The following is a 15,670-nucleotide window of genomic DNA, read 5'->3' on the forward strand; positions in this document are numbered from 1 at the left end:
TATTCTTTTGGATTAAGCATTATAGGTGTACAGAGGTCTGATAATGGCACATATACCTGCAAGTTAACGATCAAGGATGAAGAAATAGTATCAGATCCCATCTACATTCAGGTGGAAGGTAGGAAAGTTAAGAAACTCAGGACATGATATTTTAATTATTTTATTGTTGTTAACCCCTTAATCCCATATGACGTACTATCCCGTCGAGGTGACCTGGGACTTAATTACCAGTGACGGGATAGTACGTCATATGCAATCGGCCGCGCTCACGAGGGGAGCGCGGCCGATCGCAGCCGGTTGTCAGCTGACTATCGCAGCTGACATCCCGCACTATGTGCCAGGAGAGGTCACATTTTACCAAGCATGATTGCAGCGTTCCGGGGGCATAGGGAAGCATCGCGCAGGGAGGGGGCTCCCTGCAGGCTTCCCTGAGACCCTTGGTACAAGGCTATGTGCTCACCTTGTACCGAGCATCTCCTCCCTGCAGGCCCCAGATCCAAAATGGCCGCAGGGCTACTTCCGGGTCCTGCAGGGAGGTGGCTTACAAGTGCCTGCTCAGAACAGGCGCCTGTAAGCCAGGAGCAGTGCTCATCAGATCGCTGATCTGACACAGTGCTTTGCACAGTGTCAGATCAGCGATCTGTCACTATATATTGATGTCCCCCCCTGGGACAATGTGATAATGTAAAAAAAAAATATTTAGATGTGTAAAAAAATAAAAATAATAATTCCTAAATAAATGAAAAAAAATATATATTGTTCCCATAAAGACATTTCTTTATCTAAATAATAAAAAACACTATAAAAGTACACATATTTAGTGTCGCCGCGTCCGTAACGACCCGACCTATAAAACTGTCCCACTAGTTAACCCCTTCAGTGAACACCGTAAAAAAAAAAAAAGCAAAAGAGGCAAAAAACAACGCTTTATTATCATACCGCTGAACAAAAAGTGAAATAACACGCGATCAAAAAGACGGATATAAATAACCATGGTACCGCTGAAAACATCATCTTGTCCCACAAAAAAGGGGCTGCCATACAGCATCATCAGCAAAAAAATTAAAAAAGTTATAGTCCTCAGAATAAAGCGATGCAAAAATAATTATTTTTTCTATAAAATAGTTTTTATTGTATAAAAGCGCCAAAACATAAAAAAATTATATAAATGAGGTATCACTGTAATCGTACTGACCCGAAGAATAAAACTGCTTTATCAATTTTACCAAACATGGAATGGTATAAAACCCCCCACAAAAAAAATTCATGAATAGCTGGTTTTTGGTCATTCTGCCTCACAAAAATCGGAATAAAAAGCAATCAAAAAATGTCACGTGCCTGAAAATGCTACCAATAAAAATGTCAACTCGTCCCGCAAAAAAACAAGGCCTCATCTGACTCTGTGGACCAAAATATGGAAAAATTATAGCTCTCAAAATGTGGAGACGCAAAAACAAATTTTTGCAATAAAAAGCGTCTTTTAGTGTGTGACAGCTGCCAATCATAAAAATCCGCTAAAAAACCTGCTATAACAGTAAATCAAACCCCCCTTCATCACCCCCTTAGTTAGGGAAAAATAATAAAATTAAAAAAAATGTATTTATTTCCATTTTCCCATTAGGGTTAGGGCTAGGGTTAGGACTAGGGCTAGGGTTAGGGCTAGGGCCAGGTTGGGGCTAAAGTTAGGGTTAGGGCTGGGGCTAAAGTGAGGGTTAGGGTTGGGGCAAAAGTTGAGGTTGGGGGTGTGGTTGGGATTAGGGTTAGGGGTGTGTTTGGGTTAGGGTTTCAGTTACAATTGGGGGTTTACACTGTTTAGGCACATCAGGGCTCTCCAAACGCGACAAGGCGTCTAATCTCAATTCCAGCCGATTCTGCGTTGAAAAAGTAAAACAGTGCTCCTTCCCTTCCGAGCTCTCCCGTGCGCCCAAACAGGGGTTTACTCCAACTTATGGGGTATCAGCGTACTCAGGACAAATTAGAAAACAACTTTTGGGGTCCAATTTCTCTTGTTACCCTTGGAGTATCAGCTTACTCAGGATAAATTGCACAACAACTTTTGGGGTACAATTTCTTCTCTTGGGCAGCCTTTTTATGGACAATTTCATACTGCCACATTACCGCCTCTCCTGATGAACCCATGTTTGGGGGAAACGCGTCGAGAGTTTTTGTTGGATCTATGTGAGGAGTCACTCTATCAGGACCCACAACTACCTGCATATAACAGATGAGTATAAGATTGCATTATGCGGATATCTTTGTTGCAGGGGCGAATGCTGCATATGCTGGCCTGGTGCCTGTAGTTGATGGGCGTAGTGACGCAGCATAATTTGCTGATTGTGGTATTTATCTTTATATAGATGGTTTATAAACATGTCTTATTTCAATAGTACCATGGTTGGTGACTTTATCTTTGGTGATATATTTTAGTCATTATTATGTTACTGAGTACCTAGAAATTTGTATTTTCCTGTATATATTCATTTGCATAGCATTTATCTGTCTCTTTACTCACAGCACACTGTGGGGGGCCTCATGTTTGCTATAGCACATATGTAATTTCAAGTTATTACAAGCCATCTGGCCTTCTATTTCTGACTGTCTCCTTATAGGGTATGAACAGGAGAGGAGGGACAGCCATCGCACGAGCGGGGGCGCCATTCTCGAATTTCTTAGGGTGCCAACCTCCGCATATAGGTAGGCGTATGTATATACAGGTTTTGTAGTGTCTAGGGAATTCTCACCTATATCTGCACATCTTTATAATCAAGTGCATGTCAACATTGGCATATCACTGGTACTATTTTATGTGGGTTGGTATACCTCCATCTATTTATTGAGGCTCTTTTGTTAAAAGTCTACTTAGTTCGTTCTTATCTGGGGAGTATATCTCCTGTTTGGTTCTTTACCTACCCACCATGTAGGCTATTTATTCTTGAGGCTATTTTTGGTATTTAATAAAGTATACATTTTACGTTTTTTTTTTTCTTTTGTAAATTTGCTCTTTCCCTTGTTTGATATTCAGTTTGTGAGTTTACAATTTCTTCTCTTACCCTTGGGAAAATAAAAAATTGGGGGCGAAAAGATCATTTTTGTGAAAAAATATGATTTTTTATTTTTACGGCTCTGCATTATAAACTTCTGTGAAGCACTTGGTGGGTCAAAGTGCTCGCCACACATCTAGATAAGTTCCTTAGGGGGTCTACTTTCCAAAATGGTGTCACTTGTGGGGGGTTTCAATGTTTAGGCACATCAGGGGCTCTCCAAACGCAACATGGCGTCCCATCTCAATTCCAGTCAATTTTGCATTGAAAAGTCAAATGGCTCCTTCCCTTCCGAGCTCTGCCATGCGCCCAAACAGTGGTTTACCCCCACATATGGGGTATCAGCATACTCAGAACAAATTGTACAACAACTTTTGGGGTCCATTTTCTCCTGTTACCCTTTTTTAAAATAAAACAAATTGGAGCTGAAGTAAATTTTTTGTGAAAAAAAGTTAAATGTTCATTTTTTTTTAAACATTCAAAAAATTCCTGTGAAACGCCTGAAGGGTTAACAAACTTTTTGAATTTGGTTTTGAGCACCTTGAGGGGTGCAGTTTTTAGAATGGTGTCACACTTGGTTATTTTCTATGATATAGACCCCTCAAAATGAATGACTTCAAATGTGATGTGGTCCCTAAAAAAAAATGGTGTTGTAAAAATGAGAAATTGCTGGTCAACTTTTAACCTTTATAACTCCCTAACAAAAAAAAATTTTGGTTCCAAAATTGTGCTGATGTAAAGTAGACATGTGGGAAATGGTACTTATTAAGTATTTTGTGTGACATATCTCTGTGATTTAAGGGCATAAAAATTCAAAGTTGGAAAATTGCGAAATTTTCAAAATTTTCACCAACTTTCCTACTTTTTTCACAAATAAACGTAGGTAATATCAAAGAAATTTTACCACTATCATGAAGCCCAATATGTCACGAGAAAACAATGTCAGAATCACCGGGATCCGTTGACGCGTTCCAGAGTTATAACCTCATAAAGGGACAGTGGTCAGAATTGTAAAAATTGGCCCAGTCATTAACGTGCAAACCACCCTTGGGGCTTAAGGGGTTAAAGCATTTTCTGAACAACCTGGGTTTCCACATACACAAGGGCACATGTAAAGGGGTTTTCCAGATTGATCCAGGGTTCAGCTCGGGTGGGGGATGGGGTCAAGAACTCCTAAGTGGACCACTATCAAGGAAGCACTGATTACAACTATGGCGGCGAAGCCTAATTGTGGGTGTATGGGAACCTCACTCAGCCGATGACTGTCGTTACTCAAAAGAAATCATTATACAAAGACTAAGATCAATATTAACGCCACATGGTGACCATATAGCGGTAGAACATGTAAAAGATAACAGTTCAATTTTTTGTAGATGGTGACTTACAGCTGACCATCTTTTCCATCTGGCCCAGTCTGACATGACAACTTCTGCCAGCCACAACACCTGTACAGCAAAGACATATTTGATTTCTCACATTTTCAGCACCATCCCCATATATTCTCAAGCAGCACAAACTCCTCAACTTGCTGTCACCCCAATGCTGAGCCGCTGCTTCTGCCGTATGTGTCCATAGTACTGCTCCTCTTAGTGCCCTACATAATAATACCTATCATTGTGCCCCTTACTAAGTAAAATGCCTCCTTTGTGCCCTTTAGATGGTAAAAATTGCCCTTGGAAAATACTAATGCCCTAATCAAGGGCCCGAGGAAACAGTGTCCACATTTTGCCCCTAGAAAATTATAATGCCTCAAGCACATCTTTGGTCACAACACCCTTAGACTATGTGCACACGTTGCTGAATGTCTCATGAATTTTCCTGAGCAAAACCTGACTCCTTTCGCAGGAAATCCGCTCACTTTTTTTGCGCGTTTTTTTCCGGAGCTTTCCAATACAATAAATAGCAGCAAAAAACACGAAAATTACCGCTATGCATTTTTTTCGTGGAAAAAAAACGCATCATGTGCACAACAATGCGGAATTCCATTAGAAATAATGGGAAGCATTTTTTAAGAATTTTTTCTGCGAAAAACATTGAAAAAATGCAAAAAAACCGCAACGTGTACACACAGCCTTAGAGCCGCAATAACAATAATGCTTCTTAAGTGCTCACATTGCATTTAATAATGTCCCCTGAGTCTACCATGTACAGATCCCCTATACACGGTATAGTGTTCCCTCGGCTACCCTTTACTCCGTATGATGGGCACACAGCTCCCCTATACACAGCTTAATGGGTCTACAGTTCTCCTGGTCTCAGTTTAATGAGCCCACAGCTTCCCTATACATGATATGAGCTCACAGCTCCTCTATACACAGTATATTTCCATTGCACCACTATACACACTCTGGTGGGACTGCAGCTCCATTATACACAGTATGATGGACCAACAGCTCTCCTATACACAGTATCATGGGTCCACAGCTCCCTTATTCACAGTATGATACCCCCACAGCTCCCCTATTCATATGTTTGAAAACACAGTATAATGATCCCCCACAATAGTCATCACACTGTATAATGGTCCTCACAGCTCATAGACTGTATAATAGCCCCCACAGTAGCCCTCACACTGTATAATTGTTCTCACAGTAGCCCTCACTGTGTAATGGCTCACACAATAGCCCCCACACTGTATAATGGCACCTACAGTAGTCCACACACTTTATGAGGACCCCAAATTATATGAGGGCCCCCACAGTATTCCCCACACTGTAGAATGGCCCTCACAGTAATCCCCACACTATATAATATTCCCCACAGTACCCCCAAACTAATGGTGCACACACTGTATTATGGCTCCCCATAGTAGTCCCTAAACTGTATAATGGCCCCCACCATAATCCCCACACTGTGTAATGGTCCTCACAGTAGTCCTCACACTGTAAAATGGCTCACACAGTAGCCCCCACACTGTATAATGGTCCCAACAGTACAGAAAATAATAGAGCGAGCACCACCAACACGGTAGAAGGAGATCAACCCAAAGCATACAAAAAAGACATAAGTGAAAACAAATTATATGGGGATCTCACAGAAATAGAACATTTATTTTAACACATCTATATATATATATATATATATATATATATATATATATATATATATATATATATATATATATATATATATATATAAAATCGCCAGTTGGGACTTCCGGCCGCTGTCCCCGAATCCCATAAGGCACCGCGGCAGTGTCACTTGTGCAGGCACTGTTCGTGGCCGCAAGGCCACGAACTGCGCCTTTGCAAAAATACAAAAATGCAGAGGGATAATATAGAACAGATATGTTGGAAGCGCAAACGGTGTGAGACCTGTCCGCTGCTCCTGTCAGCACCACTAAGCATACACAGATGTTAATTTCACCGCACTGCCGATGCGATAGCATCAGGCCTATTTATAGTAATATATATAAGGACAACAAACCAATTTAAAAACAATGAAAAATGTCCACAGTCCCCACAGTAGAACCACATTGTACAAAGGCTCACACAGTAGCCCCCACACCATATAATGTTCCCCACACTATAAAATGGCTCATACTGTATAATGGCCCCTTCAGTAGTCCACACATTTTGAGGGCCTTCTCAGTGTAGGAGGACCCTCCAGAGTAGCCCCCAAACTGTATAATGGCCCCCATAATAGTCCCCACACTATATGATGGCACCCCACACTTTATGATGGCCCCATAGTAGATCTCAAACTGTATAATGGCCACCACATTAGCTCCCACACTGTATAGTTGCCCGCACACGCCCCCCCCCCACAGTAGTCCCTACAATGTATGAGTGGCCCCCACACTGTATGAGGTTCCCTGTTGTGATTTTGCTTTTTGCTCCCTCTAGTGGTCATTAGTGATTTGACTCTGGAGCGTCTGTCTTTTCCTATATCCTCACCTGGGCCGTTAGTTCAGGGGCGTTGCTATATAAGCTCCCTGGACCTTCAGTTCAATGCCTGGCATCGTTGAAATCAGAGCTAATCTGCTGTGCTCTTGTCCTCTGATCCTGGTTCCTGTTTTTCAAGCTAAGTCTGCTTCTTTGCTTTTTGCTTTTGTTTTGTTTGGTATTTTTGTCCAGCTTGTTCCTATCTGTATCCTGACCTTTGCTGGAAGCTCTAGGGGGCTGGTGTTCTCCCCCCGGACCGTTAGACGGTTCGGGGGTTCTTGAATCTCCAGCGTGGATTTTTATAGGGTTTTTGTTGACCAGATAAGTTATCTTGCTTTATTCTGCTATTAGTCAGCTGGCCTCTCTTTGCTGAACCTGGTTCATTTCTGTGTTTGTCATTTCCTCTTACCTCACCGTTATTATTTGTGGGGGGCTTGGATTTTTGTATCTTGCAGACTTACACGTTCCTCTGAGACCCTGTCCACTGGGGTCATAACAGTATGCCAGGCCAGTATTAAATGTTTAATGCATTGCAGAAGTGGGATTATAAGAAAGAAAATTTTGAGTTTTTTTTTTTCCCTCTCTCATTTTTTTTTTTTCTTTTCCCCTTTACCTCAGAGTGGCTTAAGCTTGCTGCAGACATGAATGTCCAGACCTTGATACCTTGATTACAAGTGTGGACCAGCTTGCCGCTCGTGTGCAGGGTATACAAGATTATGTTACCAGAAATCCTAGGTCTGAACCCAAGATTCCGATTCCTGAACTGTTTTCAGGAGACCGATTTAAGTTTAGAAATTTCAGGAATAATTGTAAATTATTTTTGTCCCTGAAACCTTGTTCGTCTGGAGACTCTGCTCAACAAGTAAAAATTGTTATTTCATTCTTACGGGGTGACCCTCAGGATTGGGCTTTTTCGTTGGCGCCAGGAGATCCGGCATTGGCTGATATTGATGCGTTTTTTCTGGCGCTCGGTTTACTTTATGAGGAACCCAATCTTGAGATTCAGGCAGAGAAAGCCTTGCTGGCTATGTCTCAGGGCCAGGACGAGGCAGAGGTGTATTGCCAAAAATTTCGGAAATGGTCCGTGCTGACACATTGGAACGAGTGTGCACTGGCCGCTAATTTTAGAAATGGCCTTTCTGAGGCCATTAAGAATGTTATGGTGGGTTTTCCCATTCCCACAGGTCTGAATGATACCATGTCCCTGGCTATTCAAATTGACCGGCGGTTGCGGGAGCGCAAAACCGCAAATTCCCTCATGTTGTTGTCTGAACGGACACCTGATTTGATGCAATGTGATAGAATCCTGACTAGAAATGAGAGGAAAATTCATAGACGCCGGAATGGCTTGTGCTACTACTGTGGTGATTCTACACATGTTATCTCAGCATGCTCTAAACGTATATCTAAGGTTGTTAGTCCTGTCACCGTTGGTAATTTGCATCCTAAGTTTATTCTGTCTGTAACTTTGATTTGCTCACTGTCATCTTATCCTGTCATGGCGTTTGTAGATTCAGGTGCTGCCCTGAGTCTTATGGATCTCTCATTTGCTAAGCGCTGTGGTTTTATTCTTGAACCATTAGAAAATCCTATCCCTCTTAGGGGTATTGATGCTACGCCATTGGCAGAAAATAAGCCGCAGTATTGGACACAGGTAACCATGTGCATGACTCCTGAACATCGGGAGGTGATACGTTTTCTCGTTCTACATAAAATGCATGATTTGGTTGTTTTGGGGCTGCCATGGTTACAGACCCATAATCCAGTCCTTGACTGGAAGGCTATGTCAGTGTCTAGTTGGGGCTGTCGTGGTATTCATGAGGATTCCCTGCCTGTGTCTATTGCTTCTTCTACGCCTTCGGAAGTTCCGGAGTACTTGTCTGATTATCAGGATGTCTTTAGCGAGTCCAGGTCCAGTACATTGCCTCCTCATAGGGAATGTGACTGTGCAATAGATTTGATTCCAGGCAGTAAGTTTCCTAAGGGAAGACTGTTTAATCTGTCGATACCTGAACATACCGCTATGCGTTCATATATCAAGGAGTCTCTGGAGAAAGGACACATCCGTCCGTCTTCTTCCCCTCTTGGTGCGGGATTCTTTTTTGTGGCCAAAAAGGACGGATCTTTGAGGCCTTGTATTGACTATCGGCTTTTAAATAAGATCACTGTCAAATTTCAGTATCCTTTGCCGCTGTTGTCTGACTTGTTTGCCCGGATTAAGGGTGCCAAGTGGTTTACCAAGATAGACCTTCGTGGTGCGTACAACCATGTGCGCATTAAGCAAGGGGATGAATGGAAAACCGCATTCAATACGCCCGAAGGTCATTTTGAGTACTTGGTGATGCCTTTTGGGCTCTCTAATGCCCCTTCAGTTTTTCAGTCCTTTATGCATGACATTTTCCGGAACTATCTGGATAAATTTCTGATCGTTTATCTGGATGATATTCTGTTTTTTTCTGATAATTGGGACTCGCATGTGGAGCAGGTCAGGATGGTCTTTAAAATTTTGCGTGAAAATTCTTTGTTTGTCAAGGGCTCAAAGTGTCTTTTTGGTGTACAGAAGGTTCCCTTTTTGGGGTTCATTTTTTCCCCTTCTGCTGTGGAGATGGACCCAGTCAAGGTCCGAGCTATTCTTGATTGGACTCAGCCCTCGTCAGTTAAGAGTCTTCAGAAGTTCTTGGGTTTCGCTAACTTCTACCGTCGTTTTATCGCTAACTTTTCTAGCATTGTGAAACCTTTGACGGATATGACCAAGAAGGGCTCCGATGTGGTTAATTGGGCTCCTGCTGCCGTGGAGGCTTTCCAGGAGTTGAAACGTCGGTTTACTTCGGCGCCTGTTTTGTGCCAGCCTGATGTCTCACTTCCCTTTCAAGTTGAGGTGGATGCTTCAGAGATTGGAGCAGGGGCCGTTTTGTCGCAGAGAGGCCCTGGTTGCTCTGTTATGAGACCTTGCGCCTTTTTCTCTAGGAAGTTTTCGCCTGCGGAGCGAAATTATGATGTGGGCAATCGGGAGTTGTTGGCCATGAAATGGGCATTTGAGGAGTGGCGTCATTGGCTCGAGGGTGCTAAGCATCGTGTGGTGGTCTTGACTGATCACAAAAATCTGATGTATCTCGAGTCTGCTAAACGCCTGAATCCTAGACAGGCCCGCTGGTCATTGTTTTTCTCCCGTTTTGACTTTGTTGTCTCGTATTTACCAGGTTCAAAGAATGTGAAGGCCGATGCTCTTTCCAGGAGCTTTGTGCCTGATGCTCCTGGAGTCGCTGAACCTGTTGGTATTCTTAAGGATGGTATTATCTTGTCAGCTATTTCTCCAGATCTGCGACGTGTGTTGCAGAGATTTCAGGCTGATAGGCCTGATTCTTGTCCACCTGACAGACTGTTTGTGCCTGATAAGTGGACCAGCAGAGTCATTTCCGAGGTTCATTCCTCGGTGTTGGCAGGTCACCCAGGAATTTTTGGCACCAGAGATCTGGTGGCCAGATCCTTTTGGTGGCCTTCCTTGTCTAGGGATGTGCGGTCATTTGTACAGTCCTGTGGGACTTGTGCTCGAGCTAAGCCTTGCTGTTCTCGTGCCAGCGGGTTGCTCTTGCCCTTGCCTGTCCCTAAGAGACCTTGGACACATATCTCCATGGATTTCATTTCTGATCTTCCGGTGTCTCAGGGCATGTCTGTTATCTGGGTGATATGTGATCGCTTCTCCAAGATGGTCCATTTGGTTCCTTTGCCTAAACTGCCTTCCTCTTCCGATCTGGTTCCTGTGTTTTTCCAGAACGTGGTTCGTTTGCACGGCATCCCTGAGAATATTGTGTCAGACAGAGGATCCCAGTTCGTTTCCAGATTCTGGCGATCCTTTTGTAGTAGGATGGGCATTGACTTGTCGTTTTCGTCTGCTTTCCATCCTCAGACTAATGGACAGACGGAGCGAACTAATCAGACTTTGGAGGCTTATTTGAGGTGTTTTGTCTCTGCTGATCAGGACGATTGGGTGACCTTCTTGCCGTTAGCTGAGTTTGCCCTTAATAATCGGGCTAGTTCCGCCACCTTGGTTTCGCCGTTTTTCTGCAACTCTGGTTTCCACCCTCGTTTTTCTTCGGGTCATGTGGAACCTTCTGACTGCCCTGGGGTGGATTCTGTGGTGGATAGGTTGCAGCGGATCTGGAATCTTGTGGTGGACAACTTGAAGTTGTCACAGGAGAGGGCTCAGCGCTTTGCCAACCACCGCCGCGGTGTGGGTCCCCGACTACGTGTTGGGGATTTGGTGTGGCTTTCTTCCCGCTTTGTTCCTATGAAGGTTTCCTCTCCCAAATTTAAACCTCGTTTTATTGGTCCTTACAAGATATTGGAAATTCTTAATCCTGTGTCCTTTCGCCTGGATCTTCCTGTGTCGTTTGCTATCCACAACGTGTTTCATAGGTCCTTGTTGCGGCGGTACGTTGTGCCTGTGGTTCCTTCTGCTGAGCCTCCTGCTCCGGTGTTGGTTGAGGGCGAGTTGGAGTACGTGGTGGAGAAGATCTTGGATTCTCGTCTCTCCAGGCGGAGGCTTCAGTACCTGGTCAAGTGGAAGGGCTATGGTCAGGAAGATAATTCCTGGGTGGTCGCCTCTGATGTTCATGCGGCCGATTTAGTTCGTGCCTTTCACGCCGCTCATCCTGATCGCCCTGGTGGTCGTGGTGAGGGTTCGGTGACCCCTCACTAAGGGGGGGGTACTGTTGTGATTTTGCTTTTTGCTCCCTCTAGTGGTCATTAGTGATTTGACTCTGGAGCGTCTGTCTTTTCCTATATCCTCACCTGGGCCGTTAGTTCAGGGGCGTTGCTATATAAGCTCCCTGGACCTTCAGTTCAATGCCTGGCATCGTTGAAATCAGAGCTAATCTGTTGTGCTCTTGTCCTCTGATCCTGGTTCCTGTTTTTCAAGCTAAGTCTGCTTCTTTGCTTTTTGCTTTTGTTTTGTTTGGTATTTTTGTCCAGCTTGTTCCTATCTGTATCCTGACCTTTGCTGGAAGCTCTAGGGGGCTGGTGTTCTCCCCCCGGACCGTTAGACGGTTCGGGGGTTCTTGAATCTCCAGCGTGGATTTTTATAGGGTTTTTGTTGACCAGATAAGTTATCTTGCTTTATTCTGCTATTAGTCAGCTGGCCTCTCTTTGCTGAACCTGGTTCATTTCTGTGTTTGTCATTTCCTCTTACCTCACCGTTATTATTTGTGGGGGGCTTGTATCTTGCTTTGGGGTCCCTTTCTCTGGAGGCAAGAGAGGTCTTTGTTTTCTTCTCCTAGGGGTAGTTAGATTCTCCGGCTGGCGCGAGTCATCTAGCGATCACCGTAGGCATGATCCCCGGCTACTTCTAGTGTTGGCGTTAGGAGTAGCTATTTGGTCAACCCAGTTACCACAGCCCTATGAGCTGGATTTTTGTATCTTGCAGACTTACACGTTCCTCTGAGACCCTGTCCACTGGGGTCATAACAGTTCCCCTCGAGTAGACCTCACACTGTATAAAGGTACCCCATACTTTATGATTTCCCCCATAATCACAGCAATAGTTTTAATTAAATTAAAAAACATAACATACTTGTCTAATCCAGGATCCTGATGAGTCCACCAGCAATGTGCTGGCGGACCAACGCACTGATGTAATTGCGCCGGTGCTTGCACAGGATGTGAGTCTTGGAGCATCATGATGATGTCGTGTGCGCACGCTAGTGCCTTGGCCAGTGCATCACTGTGCTGTTCTGTAAACCGCAGGTTTTAAGTGACCTGTGGTCTACAGAACAGAGAGCGATAATGCAGGGAGATCATGTCTCTCTGCACTACCACTGGGCTTAACCGTATCTGCGTGCAGTGAATACAATTAGGATTGGGGGGAGCTCTGGGTGGGCTTCTCTGGCGAGCCCTCTACCCCTTTGTAGCTACACAGAAGGACTGACCATATTGATGAGCTACAGTGCCTACAAGTAGTATTCAACCCCCTGCAGATTTAGCAGGTTTAATAAGATGCAAATAAGTTAGAGCCTTCAAACTTCAAACAAGAGCAGGATTTATTAACAGATGCATAAATCTTACAAACCAAAAAGTTTTGTTGCTCAGTTAAATTTTTATAAATTTTAAACATAAAAGTGTGGGTCAATTATTATTCAACCCCTAGGTTTAATATTTTGTGGAATAACCTTTGTTTGCAATTACAGCTAATAATCGTCTTTTCTAAGACCTGATCAGGCCGGCACAGGTCTCTGGAGTTATCTTGGCCCACTCCTCCATGCAGATCTTCTCCAAGTTATCTAGGTTCTTTGGGTGTCTCATGTGGACTTTAATCTTGAGCTCCTTCCACAAGTTTTCAATTGGGTTAAGGTCAGGAAACTGACTAGGCCACTGCAACACCTTGATTTTTTGCCTCTTGAACCAGGCCTTGGTTTTCTTGGCTGTGTGCTTTGGGTCGTTGTCTTGTTGGAAGATGAAATGACGACCCATCTTAAGATCCTTGATGGAGGAGCGGAGGTTCTTGGCCAAAATCTCCAGGTAGGCCGTGCTATCCATCTTCCCATGGATGCGGACCAGATGGCCAGGCCCCTTGGCTGAGAAACAGCACCACAGCATGATGCTGCCACCACCATGCTTGACTGTAGGGATGGTATTCTTGGGGTCGTATGCAGTGCCATCCAGTCTCCAAATGTCACGTGTGTGGTTGGCACCAAAGATCTCGATCTTGGTCTCATCAGACCAGAGAACCTTGAACCAGTCAGTCTCAGAGTCCTCCAAGTGATCATGAGCAAACTGTAGACGAGCCTTGACATGACGCTTTGAAAGTAAAGGTACCTTACGGGCTCGTCTGGAACGGAGACCATTGCGGTGGAGTACGTTAATTATGGTATTGACTGAAACCAATGTCCCCACTGCCATGAGATCTTCCCGGAGCTCCTTCCTTGTTGTCCTTGGGTTAGCCTTGACTCTTCGGACAAGCCTGGCCTCGGCACGGGAGGAAACTTTCAAAGGCTGTCCAGGCCGTGGAAGGCTAACAGTAGTTCCATAAGCCTTCCACTTCCGGATGATGCTCCCAACAGTGGAGACAGGTAGGCCCAACTCCTTGGAAACGGTTTTGTACCCCTTGCCAGCCTTGTGACCCTCCACGATCTTGTCTCTGATGGCCTTGGAATGCTCCTTTGTCTTCCCCATGTTGACCATGTATGAGTGCTGTTCACAAGTTTGGGGAGGGTCTTAAATAGTCGGAAAAGGCTGGAAAAAGAGATAATTAATCCAAACATGTGAAGCTCATTGTTCTTTGTGCCTGAACTACTTCTTAATACTTTAGGGGAACCAAACAGAATTCTGGTGGGTTGAGGGGTTGAATAATAAATGACCCTCTGAAAATACTTTTCCCAATTTAAAAAAAAAACAAAACAAAGAAATAACATTCTTTTTTGCTGCAGTGCATTTCACACTTCCAGGCTGATCTACAGTCCAAATGTCACAATGCCAAGTTAATTCCAAATGTGTAAACCTGCTAAATCTGCAGGGGTTGAATACTACTTGTAGGCCCTTTATACTACATGGTAAAGTAAAAATAAACACCGCCTTTTGGGCAAAAAGGAAAAACAAAACAAAGTGGTAACACAAAGCACAGTGAAAAGTATCTCCCTTCCAGCACTTTATGTTATTATATCTATCCTTTTATGTTTCATTCTTACTGTTAAATAGAGTTGTATTCATGTAATTTCCCTTTCATTTAGGTCTTCCGCATTTCATTCGACAACCAGAGACATTAAATGTCACTAGAAACACGCCATTTAATCTTACCTGTGAGGCTGTAGGACCGCCTGAACCTGTGGAGATTTACTGGTATCAAAATAGTACACGGCTTAATGATGTTGCTGATGTGTCACCAGCTGTACTTTATGTATCAGGTAATTCTGACCTCTAAAATCATAGTTTACAGTGTGTACAGTCACTCTTAAAGGGACTCTGTCAGTAGGATAGACCCTCCTAAGCAATCTATATGGACATGTAGGTCATAGAAAGTTGAATCAAATGATATCCTAATATGTAAATAAGCTGAAAAGATCTCTGGAGGCAGACTCTAAGGAAAATCCTACTCTGGAGCATAGATCTATTCAGCTCATTTACATATTTTAAAAAACATGCATTTCTATTGAACCATTCAACAAATTACAAATATTAAGGTGCCATTAGACTTAGCTTCTTATGACCTGCATAACCATATAGACTGCTTAGGAGGGTTGATCCTATGGACAAATTCCCTTTCCCTTTAAGGAGAATGTGGTAATCACCAGGAAATGTCTTCCAAAACGTACTTTGTGTGTTTGCAACTCATTGTCTATTTCCCAACTCCAGTCCACTAACAGATCATCTTTTCAGGATTTATTTAGTATTGTACAGTTGATGGAATTATCACTTGGGCAAAACTAAGTAAATTCTGAAAATATCTGTTGTTGGGCTTTGAAGACAGGAGTTGGAGAACACAGATCTAGGAGACTGGCCACCACTGTGGTCTAGCTGTGGGCCCAACATGCTTACAAGCTCTTTCCAAAGTAATTGAGCACTCGCCACAGAATGGTTCTCCAGCACTGACATACATTTACGTCATTTTAAGTTAAAGGGAACCTGTCAACCCCCCAGAGCATTTTTAAGTAAAAGAGCCACCTTCAGCAGCACTAAGGCTGCATTCTGTGAAGGTGGCTCTTATGTTTATTATCCCTAGGAACGCTGAAATAATGAGTTTTTTTTTATAAATTT

At 43.6% G+C, this 15,670-nt stretch overlaps 1 protein-coding gene across 3 annotated transcripts in view; it reads left to right on the forward strand.

The window, feature by feature from the left end:
• Positions 1-15,670, forward strand: part of MERTK (MER proto-oncogene, tyrosine kinase) — a 215,669-nt gene that overhangs the window by 41,675 nt on the left and 158,324 nt on the right. For all 3 annotated transcript variants that reach the window (XM_077283143.1, XM_077283142.1, XM_077283145.1), the window contains exons 3-4: positions 18-118; positions 14,647-14,820. In XM_077283143.1, coding sequence (XP_077139258.1) covers positions 18-118; positions 14,647-14,820 — 275 coding nt within the window. The remainder of the gene's footprint in view (positions 1-17; positions 119-14,646; positions 14,821-15,670) is intronic.

Source organism: Ranitomeya variabilis, chromosome 2 (assembly GCF_051348905.1).
Source record: "Ranitomeya variabilis isolate aRanVar5 chromosome 2, aRanVar5.hap1, whole genome shotgun sequence".
NCBI classification, from domain to species: domain Eukaryota; kingdom Metazoa; phylum Chordata; class Amphibia; order Anura; family Dendrobatidae; genus Ranitomeya; species Ranitomeya variabilis.